The sequence below is a fragment of the Glandiceps talaboti genome, chromosome 7 (genome assembly GCF_964340395.1).
Source record: "Glandiceps talaboti chromosome 7, keGlaTala1.1, whole genome shotgun sequence".
Classification (NCBI taxonomy): Eukaryota; Metazoa; Hemichordata; class Enteropneusta; family Spengelidae; genus Glandiceps; species Glandiceps talaboti.
The window spans coordinates 3,722,312-3,744,230 of NC_135555.1; the positions used below are offsets into that span (position 1 = coordinate 3,722,312).

A 21,919-nucleotide genomic window follows, 5' to 3' on the forward strand; every position below is an offset into this window, starting at 1 on the left:
TACACCTTCCGACAGAGTGACATAAACTTTGATCAGACAGGAACAGACACCAGGAAGACCAAATATAAACTGATGAGAGGACATACATCAGCTGATTTGCTTCACTTTTCTCCTATTGTTCCTTCATACATAGATTTATATCAGTTGCCTTTACATTCTACTCCCAACTTCTTTTTTCTATCTCTTTTCCAATCTTGTACTCAGTCTCGACTGTTGCTTTTCTTTGTTGCAAAGTCTGAAATAATGCCATGTATTCTGATTCTGATTCAGAAATAACAAAACTAGAACTGTGATCCAACAAAGTACAATATCTACCTGTACATGTATTCTAATATCTAGGTTTGGTACAACAAAATGTAACTTTCAAGGTTTCACAATTTAAAAGTATGGTAATTCAAAATTTTGCTCAACTATGGTTCAGACATATTATGACCATATTTTTCTACTGTGACATTTTCACATTTAAAATGTACCTGAAAATGCATTTAGAAATTTAATACTCCATGGAAATTTATTCAAAATATCATCATACACAGTCACACAGGCATTTTTAATAACGAAAGATCTAAAAGCCAAGATGGCCGAAAGTTGAGATTAAGATGGCCGAAAGTTGAGATAACAATGCATCCTGGGAGAATCACATAACATTTCTAACCATTTGATGAAGAAGCATGCAAATGGACTACTGGACATCCTAGTTATGGATCAAGCTTTATATTTTCATCTTGCAAGATGCATGCAAATGGGGTATCGGACATTCTTGGTGATGTGTCAAGCGATGCATCATCTCATCAATAAACATGCAAATGAAGTATTGGACATCGTTGTTGATGGGTCAAGCCATCTATATCATCTCACCAAGATACACAAATGGGGTATTGGACATCCTAGTTGACACGTCAAGCCATCATGTATCATCATCTGACTGAGAAGCATGCAAATGGACTATTGGTCATTCTCATTTGAATGCCAGTTGTCACTGTAAACTGGTGAAGCATCAAATAGTCATGGAATGAGCCACTGAACACTTAGCACTACAATGTCGTCTGGTTTACTAAATGTATTATTACAAGTCCACATACAGCATATCCTCATTTAAAGCAAAAGTAGGCAATTCTTGAGAGAAAATTATTTACACTTTTTATACTGACAAGTATACTGAATCAAGTGATGTTAGGGTTAAAGTCTTTGCTAACATTTTGAATAAAAATGTATATGGATAACATTATTTTTAGTACCGTTTTTACAGCATCTTATAAAAATGAACTTACAAAGGATTACAACATTATTATTTGACAGTGAAATCATGATACATGTTTCAAATCTTTCCATGTTATTGATATTTGTGTATTTCATTTCTGAATATATTTGCAAATCAAATCAAATCAAATCAAATCAAATTAAATCCATATGACTAAATTAAACCTCCACCCCTACATCTGAAATGAAAACACCCAATGAAATACATGTACATGTATAATGTTACAACTGAATTGCAATCCTCCTGAAATCAACTGTTACAACTCTAAATTCTTCCATCTTTTTTTTTTTAATCATTTTTAACATCACTTCTGCTTTGAAACTTATCAGCTGATAGTGTTTGGAATATAAGTTTTGCTTCTTATTGATAACTCACTAATATTCTCACAAACCAGAGAATATTTTCCGCTGATGGGTAAGATGTGATTTAGAGTGTCAAGATAAAGACTGTGATTCAAACAAAGCTAATTTGTTATATTACCAAAGATGAAATCATTGAGACATATCAAAAAAGTTTATAGCAAAATTTCTGAGAATTAACCAGCATTTTACACATCTGTTTAACAGATTCACTGAGAAAGTCATATATTTATTACTATGACATGACTTTGTAAGAAAATATTTTAAAGCCTAACACTTTGTGTGCCTTTACTACTGACAACTTTATTTCAGATGGAGAAAGTTGCATCAATGACTATGAAAATGACTGTAAAAAATAATTCATAGTCCAATATTTTGTTATGGAGAAAGTTGCATCAATGACTATGAAAATGACTTTGTAAAAAATAATTCATAGTCCAATATTTTGTTACTGCCAACAGAAAATTGTATCGCTACAACTATGAATTGAAAATGCTTTGAAGCCAAACACTACTGTATACACATCTCTACTGTCATTTACATGTAAAAATCAGACACTGCACACTAGAACAGTTTGTCTTCATTGCACTAATTGAAGAGAGCTTAAGATCACAAACAATGCTTTCAACGTCATCCCATGTATATTGTACTACTACACTGGATTTCATAACCATTACATCACATTGTACACTACTTTAGTCTTTACTGTGGGGATCATTCACACAGTTGCCTATGGCTACAAACCTTTTAAGTAATGTAGTAACCTCATCTTCACTACATCGAGGTACTCCTATTTACAACCCTATTTCATCCAATCCGTCTGAATCAACTTACACAAACAGAAGTGTTCAAACTGCTGAGGAAAAAATGAATCATAAATTTGCAAGCAAAAGTTTGGAAACAGCTAAATGTTGAATATCTAATAATAACCATAATGATACTGGCATGTGTACACTTACATTATGACTTCATTTTAATTATCAGACTGTCTGATGTGATGTAATGATTCTCAATTGCAACCAATCATCTTATCTGAACAGGTTCAAACTCATTAACAGGTTGAAATTGCTACCTGGACAAGCTGGATAGATAAAGAATGCAGTCTAGTTCCTATACAATATGAATTACGATTACCACAATCATCTCCACTCACTTTGTCTAGTCAAAGTCATTGCTCTAGCACATAAATCTGTGCTACCCCCCCCTCCCCCCCCCCCCACCCAGCATTCATATAAATGTGATGATGTGATTTCAGTCAAAACAGCTGTACTAATGAGCAATTATCTGAAGGAAGTAAACCAATTACAACTGCCTGTCAATTTGTGATGGATTACTACTGACATGTGCCATTTACCCTTCACCCAGCATAGGGTTTAACCAGATTAACTGGTAAAATGTTCAACTTTGACTAGACGTAGACTACGTCCTAGTATTAAGTGGAAATGATTCAAGTAAACGTAACTCGCATTGTCTAGAAACTATATATAACAAATGCTGCAGAGTCTCCAGCAAGAAGTCAGGCTAGTCAAGTAGGTATTCTGGACACAAAAACCTTATCACTCGCATTAAATGGATATGACTTCAAAAAGTACCTTGTAAAGAAGCTTGCTTTGAATATTATTTTCCCTGTGTGCCAATTTCTCTGACCCGACAAAGGGCCAAGAGATTTGTTTCACCTGAGAGACTGCACACATGCCAAGACTCGTTTGAGCAAAAGTACACCTCTGAGACTGACTTTCATAAAAATAAAAATGCTTTCGATCTTTACGGAACTTCACTGAATGGAAATCTGAACAAATTGTTTCCCACCTAGAAATACAATGAAGACACCATATTGTATTCATGATGTATGACATCAAAATCAAGATAGTCTGCAGTTATTTTTAAATCATTACAAGTTTATTATTTTGGGTTCAATGTTTACAAGTTGTTTAATTAATGACAAATGCAAGATACAAGACAAAAATTGCAAGCTTTATTTATTTTCCATTACTATAAAAAGAGTCAATTCAAAGTCATCAAATATTTTCAATTTGAATATCTTTAGTTTCCAAGGTGCATGACCCAAATGAGTATACACAGGTATAGAAATGCCTGACGCATTCCTTAATGACTATTTAGCCCTTTATGACAGTGGCGGTCATACAACAACTTCAATGACCATAGGACTATTAAAACAAATTGCAGATTATAGCACACTATAAAAGTGGCGCTAAGCAAGTTGTGGGCATACATGTAGAGTAATAATATGACTCAGAGTTGAAAATTCCCCAATGGTTTAGGTTTCTTGCTGTCCTTTCCTCTAAAACTGACTGCAATACATGTTTCTCTACTTGGTAAGTCTTAGGACAGTCAAACCTGATCGACAACTTATTAACACCTACCGGTATACCTACTTCAATGTACTACGAGATGTAAATTATACATGGAAAATCCAGTCAAAAAAGATTGATTTTATGACAGTAATTGACAGTAATCCAAAATATTAATTGTCTGTGTGTACAAAACCTATTTATCATTGCTGCCACTACTTGGCCCATTGTTCTTAAGGTGCATTTGGTATCGTGTATCTTACACGGCATTGAACACAGTTGGCTTTATTGAGTACAAAACTATTCAATAAAATGCATGTCAAAAAGTAAACAACCAGACAACAATACTGAATACTGATACAGCAACAACAAATTTGCTTTTCTCCAAATTAAATGTCTGTCTATCTTCTTCATTACAAAGTATGCTAACAAATAACATGCATATACATGCACTGCAAATTTGCTTTTCTCCAAATAACATCAGGGGTCCTCACTAAAATATTTGATGACAACAATGCAGAGAGAGAGACAGACTTGCTAATCTAGCAGCAATTACATTTATGGAGATCTTAAAGGCCCACTGCAGATTGGAATCAAAATATAGCAGTGAAAAACGGTTCTTTGGCAGAGCTATAGAAAAAGTTGGGTTAGAACAGAAGACTTATCCTGTGTAGTCCGTCTTAGAATACTAATGCGATGACCCAAGATTGAAACATAATCCTTTAAGCCAAGGAATAAGGATAATAAATGAGTACATTTTTCATACTTTAATATTTTAAAGTGATACTGAGAATATGATTCCTTGAGCAGTCTGATTTCCAAATCACATGAACGAACGAGTTTGAAGATACACAATAACTTCGATTTTCTAGTCCTAGGAATTCACTTAATAACTTGAGTACACAAGTTTGACCTTGTACGTTCTTTCAATTGAACCTGTACATTTCCACACTCCCGAGACACATGCATGGATACCAGGCTAATAAGACATGACAAATATCCAGTAAAATGGCGTGACAATTTTTTTTCTTTTTTTAAAATCTATTTTTGAAATTGATCTCTGACTTAACACATTTAACTGAAAAATGAGAATCATGTACGAGTAAAGTTAGTAGGGGAAGGTGGGGTTCTTTTCAGACTGGTGAAGCATTGAACAAAATATTACAAATTTCATAAGCAAAACAATGACATTTTTATTAATGATGTGACTCCAAAAAGTTGTTTTATTATTCATTTTGAAGTGTTTTATTCAAAGTCAAAAAAATTGGAAAACAAATCAAATTTTTGCTTGCATCTCATCACTTGCATCACTACAAAGGGTTGTCGTACACCTCTGTGATACTGGTACAGGCATGAGCAAATCTTTGACGTTTGTTTTGTAAGTCAAAACCAAACCATTGTTCCTGGCTGTCTTAGATGTCATGAAAATTGTTCATGCTTTCTTCTGAGAGAGTATGTGAGTCAAGACTTTGCAGAAGAATGATTACTCAAGACGTGAGTAAGCATCCATAATATAAGTCACGTTGACACCTGCATGATGTGAGCTTCTTACTGTATTTGCTTATGAAATAGGACACCACCTAGGACCTTTATTGTAAATTTGATTTTAAGGAGCTTGACAAAGCACCTGTCACTGATCGTAATTAAACACAAGTTTGGAATTCATGCCACATCTGAACAATGTGACTGTGATCATTTTTATTCAAGTGAGATTAATAAATTCATGATGCACCAGATACAGGTACATGTTGCTATTAAAAAAAAAGTAAAATCTAGTTATCTCAACAACAAAAATTGCTTAACACTGTTTTTTTGTACTGAACTATCACAAAGAAAGATGATCATAAACGTACGATTGGCAAATAGCTGCTATATTCCTAAACTTGCAAGGTTTTTCCCCTTTGCATACAATGTAATCACAAAGTTCTCATGTGTATACAAGTGTATGAAACAAAACAAAATATGCCTTTCAGAAGAATTGATTGAATCATGATCTCTAGTTCTAGAAGTAACAAGACATATTGGTGTACGAAGGTGACAGAGGCTGCACTTCAAACCGTCTCCAATGAGGAAGCAATGTTTGCGTGGTTCACAATGGTACGGCCACAGGTATAGCTTCTAGCATGTACAAATCTAAATAATCAATACCAACTTCCAAATAACCTTGAAATCCTTTGTTTTCCTTTAAGATTAACATCGTAACGCCAGACACAATATAAACAAACAATATCAAAACAGTCAATAACGGTTCTACAGTATTTGGAGTGCATTGTACACAATCACCTTTTAACCTTGAAAATCAAATGACACATAATCAGAGACCTGAAGGCATAAAATTTTACAATCGTCATGGGTACAAGCAGTTCCAGAAAATATTATGGCTATGAAAAACCAATGAGAAGGTAGTGGCAGTCCTTGAATGTATTGTCTGATCATTATTATGTCTATACCCTGAGGCCTTATCAGTCTACGATCCAACCTCATCAGTTCAAAATCTGCGAATTGTTACCAAACCCTGATCAGTCATCACAGAAAGACACACAAAAAAAGAGATGTCTAGATCAGTATTGTACAGTGGTTGACATTTGGAACAAACGCATTTACATTAGGATAATAATACACTAAAATAACAGTCCATATTTGAAAATAAAATTGCACTTACTGTTACTGTTACATTTATCAGGTCATTAGAACATACATTGACAGTTTAGACCAAATTTGAAAAAAGAATATGCGCTAAGTTACATATTTCTATTTTTTTTATCATATACATTAACCGTATTATCTATATTAGAAAGAGTATGCATTTACTATTTTAATCTTAATAAAATATGGAAAAATTTGGAAAAGATATAACATACAATAATAATAAAACTATTTTGATCTTTAAAGCTGCACTGGCTGCAACTGGCATGTTGTTATTTTTAAAATTGTTTTGTTAGATATAACATATTCACCTACTCGTAATATTGTACACCCTGTACTGTATTGAATCACATGTGGGTTAACATGTTTGTGTAGCTGTACACATTACATAGTATGGTGAAATATACTAGTATCCAACCAAATTGATTATTGGGGTCTGCACCCAGCCTTCCCTTGCAATCTTTGGGTGATGGTTGAAAAAGTATATTCAGTCATGCATCGTCTGTATGATCACAAAAAGACTGGAACTGCACACTCAGTTACTGCGTTTATCTGCCTTCAATGATACATTTGTAATCTATACAACAGTAATTACCTTTTCAGTTATGCAGTTTTTGAGCAGATTTTTTAAAGTGTTTTTTGGTTTTTCTTTTTTTTACACAACATGCTTTACACAACATGAATAATGGGACACACTTGTATTCCATTGCTATTGCACAATTTTGTGTGCATAGTTGGCTAGTGCAGTTGTTAGTTGTAAACAACATGACTTGATCTGGTCACTTCATGCAATAAAACATCATATCCAGGCGCCACAAAGGCAATAACCAAATTATGCATTGTAAAAATTCTATGTTTACAGAATGCTAAAAGTCTATATATCTGTTTTCTATCCCTTTTCACAAACAAAACTTTGCATCAACAATCACTCATTTTACATGTCAAAATTCACATACAACAGTCCTGTCCCGACATGAATTGGTCCAAAATCAAATTGAGTTCTCCTGTCCCCACTTGTACTAAAACCACTTTAAATTGATTCAGCTGAATCAAAATACTATGTATGTTCATCATAGAAGCACTATGATTCATACACAAGTTTTCTTCTTTCACTTCCACTCAATCAAAAGTGGAAGAAGAGAACTTGTGTACGAATTAGTTGAATCAGTTCAAAACCAGGAGGTGGTTTCAAACCAAATCAAGTAAATGCGTTTCAAAATGGATAAAGAAATGGAACACGTACAAGGATAATTTTTATTGTCTCCCTGCTGGGATCTTGTCTACAATACTGGTGACAGCACTTTTCACTACAACTAAAGATTCGTTATGTTCTAGGTTGGTGCTTTGCTTTCTGAAGTTCAAACTGCTCATTAACTCTCTCAAGTGGTGTAGTACTAGTAGGGAATTAGCATGGCAGCAAGTGACAACAGCAAACGGTGGCACTGCAGATTGCTTGAAAAAATTATAATTTGCTTATGAAATCATATCGTTACACTGTCCTCATTGTCACTTCAGCAGAGTCTAGAGTCTTGACACACCAGAACTTTCTCTCTGTGTTCAATACCAATATTCTAAATTTTACCAGAATTCAACCTATCGATTACCAAGTTCTGAATTTTACCAGAATTCTTCTTATCTGTTACCAAGGTGGTAAATTTTACCACAATTCTTCTTATCTATCATCATGGTTCTAAATTTTACTAGAACTCTCTCTCTCTCTAGTTCTAAATTTTACCAGAACTCTCTCTCTCTCTCTCTCTCTCACTCTCACTCTCACTCTCTCACTCTCACTCTCACTCTCACTCTCTCTCTCTCTCTCTCTCTCTCTCTCTCTCTCTCTCTCTCTCTCTCTCTCTCTCTCTCTCTCTCTCTCTCTCTCTCTCTCTCTCTCTCTCTCTCTCTCTCTCTCTCTCTCTCTCTCTCTCTCTCTCTCTCTCTCTCTCTCTCTCTCTCTCTTTGTTCCTAGGTTATAAATTTTTACCACAAATCAACCTACCAGGATGCTAACTGTACCAAAATGCCCTCTCGCTCTCTGTTATCAAGGTGCTATATTTTACCAGAAATCTCCCCCCTCCCAGAATCTATTATCTGTTATTGGGGGTTAAATAACCTAAAACTAACTGATAATCAGAACACACATTTAGACTCCTCTGCAAGATTACTGAGTTTGGGCCTGCTATAATCCTTTGTAAGTGGGTACTCAAGGATATAAGCCCTCTTCTGATTTTGAATAATTCCTTTTTAATCAGAGAGAAATTTGAAAATAAAGAGAAGTATATGTGGTCTTTAATTTTGTTAAGAGTGATGAAGTAGTGGGTGTAACTTTATAATGACGATTTCCATACATTTTTGTAAGTGAGAGCGCAAATGTTACCAAGTTTCGACATGAAGATCTAAAACCTCAACAAAAACATGATTTGACCATCTACATAAATGTATACAACTCTTCAGCTTACTGTGCTGTCGTCTGTCATGGTAAGTAGATATTTCCCCAATATTTTTCTTCATTCTGCCATGGAAAATGCCAGTGACCTAGGGGGCCTTGTCACTACAAGTCACAAGACGCGTAGTGACAAACCCTTAGGTCATAAGCATTTTCTGGCTGAATGAAGAAAAATATTGGGGAATAATACAATTATACCTCTTCAAGCATAATTCAGGAAAAAATAATGATGCTTGATAATGTTTGACTCGTATTTTGAGCACGACAGAAGCAGTGACGTAGACACAGGTTGTTGTGACGTAGAACAACCAGGGACCGTGTATATAATCCATATTCATGTTCAAAGACAATATCTACACTTGTGCATGATAGAACTCTAATTATAGTGTATGGTACTGATTTGAACCAGTATACAGACAGACACATGTTCAAACCTAATTAGATCACACCATTTCTGGCCTTGTAATTTTATGATTTACAGCTGTCAGGACGTATTCAACAAAAATTATGGACATAATTAAACATGTTAAGACAACTGTCGCCTTCCATAATCATCTTTCACACCTACACAGTTAGGCAGTCACTTTGTTAAAGAAATGAAGAAAGGCAGAATGTGTTAAATCATTGAAAAGTCCAACTGTAATATATCTCACATATCTACTGACGTTTTGTTCAGGGGAATTCAATGAAGTCTGACATTTCAAGGGCTAATTTCCACCAGACACGGTTCTTTTCAAATTATATGTTAACTCTAATAGACACAATATTTTTGCTATAAACCCTGGTAGTATAACTTGCAAGTACTTTCATAACTCTACCTAGCCATAATTTCGATTAAATTTCACCAAAGTGTTAATCCTCTATTGTGAGAGTCTCAAACCCTAGAAAAATGCTGATACACAAAAAAGAAGAGAAAACTAACATAGAATTACACATGGGGACATCGAGCATGAAGGCAGAGTACATGCAACAAAGAACAAAGTAATAAAGAATTTTCTTTGGTAAAGTCTCAATCTCACATTCTTGGTACTAATTTCAATGACAACATTAACTTAAATAGAGTTAATAAATTTGAAAGAAACAAATACTGACATAAATTTTGGCTGTATTTCACAATAACTTGTCACATGCATGATGTCATTCCACAGCTACAACCAACTTCACTGTGGCATGTGTAACATTCAGATATTAATCACGACACAAAAGGTGTTGCGGACTGACAAAATTGCCTCAGGGTACTGCTACGTCTTCATTGTATGCCATCAATCAGAAGGATGTCTAGACACGACACAATTCATAGCACCAAACAATACTCAAAAGGAACGTGTCCCAACCCACTGTTTTGCTTGTCATTAATATTCCACAGAAAAGTAAAGGCACAAGTCTTTTTAATGATAGGTGGGATTAAAACATATCAATAGAAATGCCATTAATGTGCGAGACATACGCTTTTCAAAAATTGTGAAATGAGAATTCTTCAGATATGAAAGTTCAAAGATCTTTTAGCTATTTGTGACTACTAGTTAAAAATATTAAACAAACAACTTTTCAGAAATGAAAGTTTGACATACTCTATAGGCTAGCTATCCCTGCACGCTATCCTTACTCAAATAAAGACATACATTTCAATTTTTAACATAATGATGATTTTCAATCCTGTGGACCCCACTGCTTCAAATAATGACAATTGTCCTTGATAAGATGAGAATACACTCAGTAAGCAGAGGAAGATCAGAATAGCCTGATCCGGGGTAATTGCCAGTGGTCCAATTTTTACCCTCTAACGCCCACCAACAAATATGAAACTTTGTTACTTTGGGGTGTAACCTTGTGGGACAATGGGACTTTGTTTTCTATGTTAGGTAACAATACTTGCATCACTGTTCTGTCAATGTGAATCTATTAGACAGCTTAATCTAAAAACCAGTATTGGTTATCAGACAACATCGTTATTCACCAATAACTTTGTTTCCCCTTTGTCCACTTCTCTTACCTGTTTAAATTTGGGCTAATTTGGCTTTACCACCATAATGAGGTACTGCGAGCAAGTCTGTACCTTGCTCCAATGTCTGATTCTGTCATGTGTGACTGAGCGACTCTCTACAGACTGCCCCAGGCCGAGCTACAACTTCTTTTTTTTTTATTCTGTAAGTCCCAGTTGATTTGGCATTTCTACTGGCAAGAAACGCCTGATAGATTAGTTTCTTTGTTATTCCAGTTTTTCATACAGAATAACAGGTAGTATCAATGACCAAATCTAATATGTACAACGTGACCAGTGTCTGGAAAGCACTGATGAACATATTTGCCGCAAGTCAATACACACTTTTAAGTTTGGGGCGATGACGCATCCCCTCACCATTGATGTGTTTAGAGCATCAAGAAATTAACCGTATAGCTATGGCAACAACATGTAGACTGTAAAATATAATTTCCTTTATGCTTAAAATTTATGCACTATTAAAATAAGTCTAAAAAATAACTTCTAATCATCAGATCAAAATTAGTACCATACCAAAAATTACTTCAACTGGAATAAAACACAAACACTAAAATAGATTGCTAACATCACAAGAAAAAAAAAGTCTCACCAAAAAATTAATGCAGTAATCCATTTTTCAAAAAACAGTATCACACATGTGGCAAAATTAAAGCCTTTGGTATGCATGAATGAAGAAACCTCCGACAATGTTCTCATGGCAGTGTTGAATTAGATCAGTTGTGACAAATCAATGGCTGCATATTTTGCGGTTATAACATCATAGTTAATATGGCCGTCTTGGGCTTAGGTTAATAACAGTATGAATTTGGGGATTACAAACAAAATTGACACTTCACACCTAAAGAAGATAACATCTTTGTTTCAGTTTCATGTATCAGAGATATTCCCATTGTAAGATGCAGATGGTTACTATCTACAGAATCATAATCCAAAGATTTGGCATTGAAAATCAATCTGCAACTTCAAAGCATTACTGACAGTCAGATTGTATTTCTGAATCTCATGCCTTTTACATCTTTTTGAGTATATTTGTTGATATTTCATAATAGGCTGGTTTCGTTTAAGATTATTTTCCAGCCTGTGTTAATTCAAAGGCCAGTCTGCTATGCAATTTACTTCAACTTACAGATATACTTTTTCACATATAACTTTTTTATCATTTTTTTTAGGTCTTAGTTCTGTGAAACGATGACAAGATACAAAATTTTGATTGCTGTAGATTTAAACATTGTTCTTTTTTGTGTCCCCATTTCACTGTACTATTTTTGACAGACAACGGTTCTCTTTCCAGACACCAATGACAAAACAACGGTTCACTTTCCAGACACCAATGACAAAGAAAATACGGTAAGCAAAAAATGTGTTTGATTGAAAATGACAAGAATAATTCATCATTCTAGATAACTATATATTCTTAATTTTACCAGACAATCATCACTGATATGAGAAAATATTTCAATTTGAAGGTGTTCAACTAGTTCCCAAAGATTAATTATTGTACATTTTTGAGCCTGGTATACTGTAATAATGTACAGAAGACATTTTAACAACAACACATTTCATAGTTTTAATTCTCAGCTAAATAAGCCAAAATTGTCATTACCAAAACTTTTTAGGTTTAATGTATATAATTTAAACAAATATTAAACTGTTGCATTGTTGAGTTTTTCCATGTAAGAATGTACTTTAACTATAATAAGCACCAACGCCATAATGTAGAACACAGAAACTCCTTGAATATAAGTACAGGCAGCAACTGTCACATTGTAATTGGGTTGTTTACATTGCTGAAATGATCAGTCAACTGATGAGAACATCCATATTGTCGGCAACAATTTCTGTAGCCTCTGATCACAGGCACAATGTAATACTAAAAGTGTACTTTCCTTTGACTTGGGCTTGGTTGATACCATCAACAGATTACAAGGCAAAGTAGGAACTAATATCGTCATGGGACACACATAGAAGGAAAGCCTACGTGACATAACAAGCACATAGTACATGTTGCTGGTAGTATTGATATGCTGTTAGGTCCATATACTGACAATTAGCCAGCACAACAACTTATTGTGAACCAGTCACGCCACAAGCTATACCAAGAAGAGTTCAAGGCAAATAGTGAATATGCCTACTTTATAATGTACTCAAGCAATCCTTTATAGTCGATAATATTTAAGTCATTTTTCTGTCAACTTATAGAAATTTTAACTGTTAATATGACAATATTTTAAGATCCAAAAACTATTAAACTAGGTATTTCACTTAAATTTGTCCATTTTTTCAGGGCAAAGTATCAACTTATTGAATTGTAACTGTTGATATGACAAAATATGAAATCTAAAAACTACTAAATTAAAAATAATCCTAGTCTATGTGATGTAACATTTTGCCCAATATTTGCAGGAGTTATGTTAATCAGAAATCTGATATGTGACACAAAATTTGTAATCAGTCAGTCTGAGCAAAGTACACACATAACTGAATTTGAAGATTTTTTTTTTCAATTGGCAATGCATGTCAGGAAATGTACATGAGGAATATGCTAGTGTAACCACTGATTTACAACAAAATTGATCAGATAAAAGCATAAAGTTTAACTTTTACATGGATACCTAAATCAATTCATTTTAAAGGGGTTTGGTTGTGGTCAAACATCTGCCAATGCAACATTTATTTTATTTTTTCAATTGATACTGTATATTAAAATGTTCTTTGATTCTTCTATTCTATTCAACTACAAGGAAAGGTATTGGATATGTTTATGTTTACATGAACATCAGTCAATGTGAGAAGGGGGAAAATATTCAAAGATATGAAACCTACTAACTGTAGAGCAAATAATGCACTTGTACTGTTTGCAACAGGTGGAAATACACTTCATAATTAATACCATACAATTTTATAGGAATGTAAGTCAATTATGAATTATGTTTGGGAACCCTGGTATTAAACTGAGCAGGGAAAACAGTATCCTGATTGCCATACCTTGTACCATAACTTTGGTGAGGGGAACACAGCAAAATGTCAGGGAACAAACAAAACACTGATGATACTCTCATCTAGTTAAAGACTTTACATGAGCACCAAAAGTACTGCATGTGTATATTTCTCTGTATTTCTTTCAGACATGATATAAAATGCTAAACAATGTCTGCAATATGCACGAAATGGTTTAATTTTGATAATCTACTAAGTCAAAGGTCAGTGTTTTACAAGAAAGTGTACATGTGATTATGTGGGGTTAGATACAGTACCTGTCAATGAATGGAATCTCTATGGATTAACGTTTTTGAGTTATGCAGCAAATATATTGATTTTTTACTACAAATGTAGCCATCATTCTGCGTAAAAAGAGATGTGAGCACCAAAAGTAATGCTTACATATATTTATTTTCTTCTATATTACCTGTACACATGATTTGAAAAGAAACTGGCAACATATAAATACTACAAAATGTCTGTGATAAAAACAAAATGACTTGATTTTTTAATATTTGGCCCAAAACCCTAAAGGTTAAGGTCAGACCAGAGTTCAATATTTTAAAAGAAAGAGTCGACTGCACCTGCTAATATGGGGTAGACACTTGAACGCAGTCTCTGCGTATTAAAGCTTTTGAGTTATACAGTAAATATTGATTTTTAAAACAAATATGGCCGCCAAATTTGCAACATCGCAAAAACAAAGTGATATGCACATGTTCCATATATGTCACCTTATGCACCTGCTAATATGGGGTAGACACTTGAACGCAGTCTCTGTGTATTAAAGCTTTTGAGTTATACAGTAAATATTGATTTTTAAAACAAATATGGCCGCCAATCGGTTAAATTTGCAACATTGCAAAAACAAAGTGATATGCACATGTTCCATATGATATGTCACCTTTTTGCCAGGTTTGAATGAAATTGAATATTGTTTGTCAGAGAAATGATGTATTACAGATGGCCAGATGGATGAGCCGTTTGTGAAACTCTAGTCCCCTTCGGGAGACTTATAATAGTTTTTTAATTTATAATAATTTTTAAATTATTCAATAGACTAAAAGAATGTCAAACAGACATAAAGGCACAAGTGAATCTGTACAAAGATTCTGGCCAGAAAAAATCTCCTGGTCCAAGAAAATATTTATGTCAGAATAGTACATGTACCGAAACTGAAAAAAGTCATACCAGCTGATAGGTGTTCATCTAGTCACCATGGCTTTTACGAGTTTAGTAATAAGAAACAAAACACTACATCCTTACCCTTGTTTTAGTTAATAATTGAGGTCTTTCATCTAGTTTTAGCACCATTTATATCACAATATGCTAATTAATTTACATAACAAATACTAACCTTAGAAAGGTAACTGCTTTTCTTTCTGTTTAGTTTGATTTACGATGGGGGGGGGGAGACATGTCTGTACAATCCTCATGCCTCAGTGAATTACCATAGATGTAAACTTTTACCTAGTGACCTTACCAGGTTATCCGACTTAAACCCCCACCCCCACCCCCACCCAAGCCCTTACCAAAATAATGAAGATTACCATATGAACAATGAGATTATAGATAAAGTAAGATTTTCTTAGACAACTGTTCAAAGACTAAGGTCATTAGTGGTGGGCTAAGTCTCAGAGTTGTAAGATTTTATCTATCCATATTGAGTCTACATATGATACTTTGTCAAATATTTTTGTGTGTAATTTTCAGAAAGAAAATAAAATATATCAATGAATATTGGTACCATCAATCATGTAATGTGAAGGCAAAGAGGTGGAAAAGCTGACAAAAAAGTAAAGCTGAGGGTGGTAAGTACATAAAACTTACCTGAGTTCCCCAATCATTTTACCGGGGTTCCCCGACCAAAATTACATTCCAATGTATGGGAACTATGCCAGTTTACCATATTTACCCTTGTCTGGGGTTCCAACACCTTAGCCAAACACTGATGTTTGCACAGAAAATTCTGTTTTCTCAAATTGTACCATTCACCAAACAGATATGACATAAACAAGTCTATAATACTTCAAGGTCAAAAAATATTAAATATTAATATATGTATTTACATTTATCTCCTTTTTGTTTATTATTATATTTATTTTAATTTTTTAATATGAGAAAATATCAGCAAAGCGCGTGACAGAAAATTCAAATGGAAGCAAAAAGTGTCTGACACGGAAGCATCAGGAGCAATTGGCAACAAAACTCAAGTAAAACTGAGAAAATGACAAATTGTTTACCTAATATGTAATCAAGCTAAAAATAAAAATAGGAGTCTGAAGGACACGAAAAACCAACCCAACCCAGCTTATGAAAATAACTAACATCTTTTCATAAATGTCTTCCATGGAAAAGATAATACCCCAGAGCTGTGCCATTTGCTTCAATCAATAAATTCATCTCATCACAACAGCTAACGACTTTTAAACTTAATTAATTAGTCTGAGTATAGATTATAACACTGTCTGAAACTCTGACCTAGAAGTGACTGCTCTCATCCAAAATGATTGCAAGATATTTCCTAAATAGGTATTAATGTATTTGCTTTACAGACAAAACCATGGAGACCAAGTACTATTGTGTTCTCAGATGACCTTGGTGTAAATGGAACAGTATTGTGACTGCCAATGTATTATGTAATCACGATAACATGAGACAGATGGCTCAGTGCATACATATGACCAGACTCCTTTCTGTCATTCATGGCACAAAGTACCTTCATTTTCTAAAAATCAATTTTGCAAGTTAAGAATCATACATTATGTACAGAATAAAAGTTACATGGACAATTTTTTTTTTTCATAACTCAAGTCGTCCCATAGTCAAGTTCTAAATTCAAGGACAAAATTAATAGGGTAATCTATATTCGAATAGAAATCTGAAAAGTGCTCAAGTTGGCATAAACAGAAAGATACTTCCCTTTTATCAGGTTATACTCATTGCACTTTACAATAGGTCAAAAAACTATTGGCTGGTGAAATACACAAGGACGAAAATCTGTATTTATTTCCCTCGTTGACACAAGTAAACCCTACATTCCAATGTGTCTTAGTCGGGCTCATAAAGCCTCAAAGAATGGCTCATAATCTCCTGATATCGCTCAAGACGTTATTTAAACTCATCATTCTTGTATACAAGGAGAAGCAGGCTATAACACGTTCCCTCTCTGTACCTCTTTTATTTCTGCGTTATATTTATTTATTTATCTATCTGTCTGACCGACTACCTGTATTGACATACGTGTGTGGGAGTGTCTAGACTAGTGCCAGACAGCTTGTGTCTGGCCAACTTCTGCTCACATCCAATGACGCAATTTTATCGAAACACATTCATCTAATTCAATTAATCACCCGAATAAGTAACAAATCTGATTGATATTCGACATTTTAACTATAACGGTATATATATTTTCTAATTAGTACGAATTTTTACGGGGTCGCATAGCGACAACCCCCCGTTCGTAAATCCTTCGGTCTATTATGCCGCTGTCTGGGTCAAGTCTGGGGCACACATGTGTGGTAAAAATTCGTCAAATTTGGTCAAAATGAACACATTTGAATTAACACGTTTTATCCCACATATAATTTGCACCACGGGTAGTGTTACTGAAAAACTTATCACGGTTGGCGTCGTTCGCAGGTTTGATTAAATTATTAAAACGCCTTTCCAATGCGTCTGCAACTTGTACTGTCTACTCACTACTGTCTAGCGCAAGTGGCATGCTACGAAGAGCAGTGAGGTATACTAACACTGGAAACACCAAGGAATGTCTGAGAAGAACAGTAATGAACTTGCATCTGGTCTTACCTTCAGCTTCTGCGACATTTAACAACGAAATCACTGAAAAAGAAAAGGCATACAAGGTTAAACTTCTTGAAACCCGGAAGTCGCAAATTTGAAAACCGGAAATAGCAGAAAACGTGCGAAAACACATTGCGCTCACCCATTAGACCTATGCATAATAAAGAGTCCGCGAAAAGTTCCATATCTTGGTGACAGAATACTGTATAATTTGGCAAGAACACAGTCACGGCTCGAAAAATGTTTATGCTGTCTGCGGTTTCAAACGTCGCACTGCCATGTTGAATTACGTACGCATAATAATTTGCGCATGGTCGCTCTCTACCCGAAGATATCCGGAGATTTCCGATCACTAATTGTCCAACGCAGACATTGGGCGGGGCCGAGTACAGAGGCCTCTCCTTTAGGGCATATTCGACGATAAAGGTGTTTAAAATGTAGAAGTAAATGTACTTAGGTTTACAATAATTAGGATAAAACAGTTACAGCAATATTATATATGCAAGCGTCGTAAAAAAAAATTGGAAATCTCAGATCATAAAATGCCGTGTGACGGTGTGATTGATATTTCCGTCAACATTGGTGTAGTGAAAGGAAAACGAAGACCTGTAAGCTTACATATGTACTTGAAATTTCAGATGCTTATCTACAAATGACGAGAAATAACCAGAACGGAAATAGGAAAACGAGGGAGACACTAGGTACCGAAGATATATCTCACTATTAGATCACATGATTACGTTGTTTCGTTGGTAGCCTATTGTATTCAGGCCAAAAAATCTAAAGGGTAATTCTTTCTTTTTTAAATACAGGATTGAAGATTTATTGTCACCATCGAAAAGATTTACAAAGAAAATCGAAACTTAGACCAACGATTTTGAAGATCACGATTTTCGATCAAAGACAGAAATGGAAATCAAGACAATGAAATTAGTTATGTCCATCTTAGTAAGCTTATGTTTAGGCCTGTAACAAGTTTTATGGAAATTCACGTTTGTCAACGGGTAATTAGTTTTCTACATTATACTACAGAACTGGAAGATTGAGTGTCCTACAAAAATGAATGAACTCAGACTGCATGAATTATTCATTATTTTCATTTAGCCATGTGATTGTAGTGATAATTGGTTACATACTAATATAGTTATACATTCACTCAACTATTAGAAGTATGCGGGTAATATAAATGAACCAAGTTGGTCTTCTATACATTCTCCTGTTGGATGGAGTGACACAACTATACTTTGTCATTCTTTCTCAATGCAATTACAGCGTACTATAAAAACATAAAGTAATTAATTACTAATTTTCACAACCTGCGTGGTCAAAATTTAAGGGGTTTGCAATTCCGATCTGCATTATATGCTCGTTTTCAGACAATAATCAAACATATCACACATGGTTCTCCAATAAAATAAGTTATTATTTACTGCCGGCGAAAGGAATTACACATGATGAGGAGCACGTGATCTAAAGCAGTGCTCACACCGACAGAAGTAGAACTCACATAAACCACAGACAAGTAAGTAGGCTGTCTGTGCATAAACACAATGCCTGTAGGTAATTAGGCTATGACGTTGAATTAGGGAGACAGTTTTATTATTAGGGAGGGGGTGACTGCATATATTTATTATTAATTATTGCTGACATTCTTCTTGAACACTATTGATGATGGCAATACCTTATAAATAATAGACGTGTTGCGATAACAAAGTTCTCAGCACCAATGAGTCATATTTAATATTCTAAATAAAATGTAAAATATCCTCATTAGCACTAATGCCTTAGTTGATGTCATTAACATTTTGTCCAATTGTATATACCTGTATGTACATTATTATAGAAACAATTGTGCGTAGAACAATTTTCAAATTTTCCATACATAAGATGTATAGCATAGTAATCCTGACTTTTGATTATGAACGATTACGGGAATCAGGCAGGGGTAAGTTGATGGTGGTTGTCAGTTTTAAACATTTCAGATCCAATCGGCCGAAAGCCTACTTAAAGAATAACATGAAAATATGAAAGTTAAAAATACATTACATAAATTATAATCAATGCAGAAAAGTTCAAAACAGAAACAAGTACGTTTACATTCAGCCCTTACTTGGAACGTCTGTTTTACCTATCAAAATCTACGTCATCTTCAAAACGACAGTCTCTTTATTTACAACCTCATTATTTTTGGGAGAGTTTAATTTGCAAAACTAAACGAATAGAAATGTCTTATGTGTGTGTTCAGTTTAACAAAGTAGTAAATCTACCTCCTTGGAAGATACAGAGATCATATAACGAATTCTCAGAATCCAGAACATCATTGCAGGGGCAACGGCCTGTTTTGTATGTGTCTGCTGTGTGTACCTGTGCCGTAAATCATGCAAATAGTGATATGGATACCAGTGGGATGGACGCACAGGGGCGTGTAATATTTCATAGATTGTTGTTTTCCAGGTCTACAGACTAAATACAACAACCTTTTGATTAATATATATTCCTACATGTAAGGGGAAGAAGAGATTGATACATTTGTAGCAGCAAGATTCGTACGATATTTTCCTAAGAAAACGAATTCTAAGCAATAAGAAAACAACAATCTATGAAATATTACACGCCCCTGTGGATGGACGTAAGCTGAGATATACCAAAATTATTGGTGCCACAAACAAAAATGCAATGCTCCATGTTTATGTGTACTAAATATCCTAACAGAGTCGCTACTTTGTGGACTTGTAATAACTACGCTATTAGTATTAAACTTTTAGCCTGCAAGAGTTGAAAGGTTCGTTCGTGTTTGTTTCGCATTTGCGTGTTACCATGTTAAATATTCAGACAACGAGTAGCACGTTTAGTATACTATAACATAAAGGAAAAAAACAAATTAAGTATATAAACTGGCAGCTAGTTTACGGTCCCAGTATTGTTGTCTAGACTTAAGGCAAATTTAGTAAATAGTAATTCACTATCGATGGAGTATATAGATTGATCTCTGATCGTGCACTTCATGGGTCTGGGTGAAGGACGACCTTAAGCTTCTTGGCAACACTTGTCTGAGCCCTTGGCCCTGGGTCTGAGGGAAGGACATTTGGTCAGCCACAGTACAAGCCAAATATTAGATGATGTATATTAATAGCTGTCGTTACTATTTATCGTCTAGTGTGCGTATAGCAAAGTTGTAAATCATACGTGGGGTCGTCGTTGAATAACATATTCAAAGAGTATAATTTCAAGTGATTTATTTGAATTTGTAAGGACAATCGCGCAGGTCTTGTTCATGCCTGCCGTTGCTAGGTAGTTCCATAGTCAACTCACACTCCCCACTCGCCAATAACTAAAGGGATGAACTTCCAAGGAAATTGATCGCGCCTAATCAGCAGGGGCTAGAAATTAATTACAATGATTATATCAAGGCGAGAATAAAAGAGACCGACAGCAATGCCCGACTTACTCAGGATAAAAGACTCTTAATTGCAAAAACGATAAAAAAGAATATGCTTTATTACACAGTAATTAAATTTCACAAGTCATCTTAGATGTAAACGCTATACATGCAGAATGCTAATAAACTAAGAGAATCAACAGAAAATCGGAATCAGACAAAACTTTTTTTAAAATCCCTTTTTATGCACGTATGAATGATACCCAATACAGTTACTTAACGAATTAGGTCTTTGAGTAAGTTATCATTTGTTTAAAGTTGGTGCTTTGATGTGTCCCCGATGACGCAAAATTTAATGTTATTGCCATCTGTCTGTGTAAAATTATGTTATAAATTATTCAAACGTTTTTCCTGTTCACATTTGTCAATTGTTATTACGTCCATTCTGTCCTCCAATGTATGGCATCGATGTATTACACATGCATTACCTCTGATGAGATTGGTCTGTCGATCTCTATCACCCCCCCCCCTCCGGGTTAGGACTGTTCAGCTTTGGTGCTGAGCTGAGGCCATATAGATTTATCCCATTTCAAACCACGACAACTGCGAGATACAACCACTTTATATCAGCATCTCACTGAAAATCTACACCCCATCTTAGATCAAAATCTACAAGTATGCCTATATCCCGAAGCGTGTCACGTCCCCAATACTGTGACGTCATTTCTGATTTA

At 34.7% G+C, this 21,919-nt stretch overlaps 1 protein-coding gene across 2 annotated transcripts in view; it reads right to left on the reverse strand.

Annotated features, from left to right (window-relative positions):
• The window catches only part of LOC144437197 (uncharacterized), a 100,155-nt gene extending 82,066 nt beyond the window's left edge, over positions 1-18,089 (reverse strand). For both annotated transcript variants that reach the window (XR_013481005.1, XM_078126086.1), the window contains exons 1-2: positions 17,949-18,089; positions 17,813-17,845 (exon numbers count right to left, since the gene is read on the reverse strand). Coding sequence is in view for 1 of the 2 variants with exons in the window: in XM_078126086.1 (XP_077982212.1) it covers positions 17,813-17,845; positions 17,949-17,991 (76 nt within the window). In the remaining variant the exon portion in view is untranslated. The remainder of the gene's footprint in view (positions 1-17,812; positions 17,846-17,948) is intronic.
• Between the last annotated feature and the right edge of the window lie 3,830 nt (positions 18,090-21,919).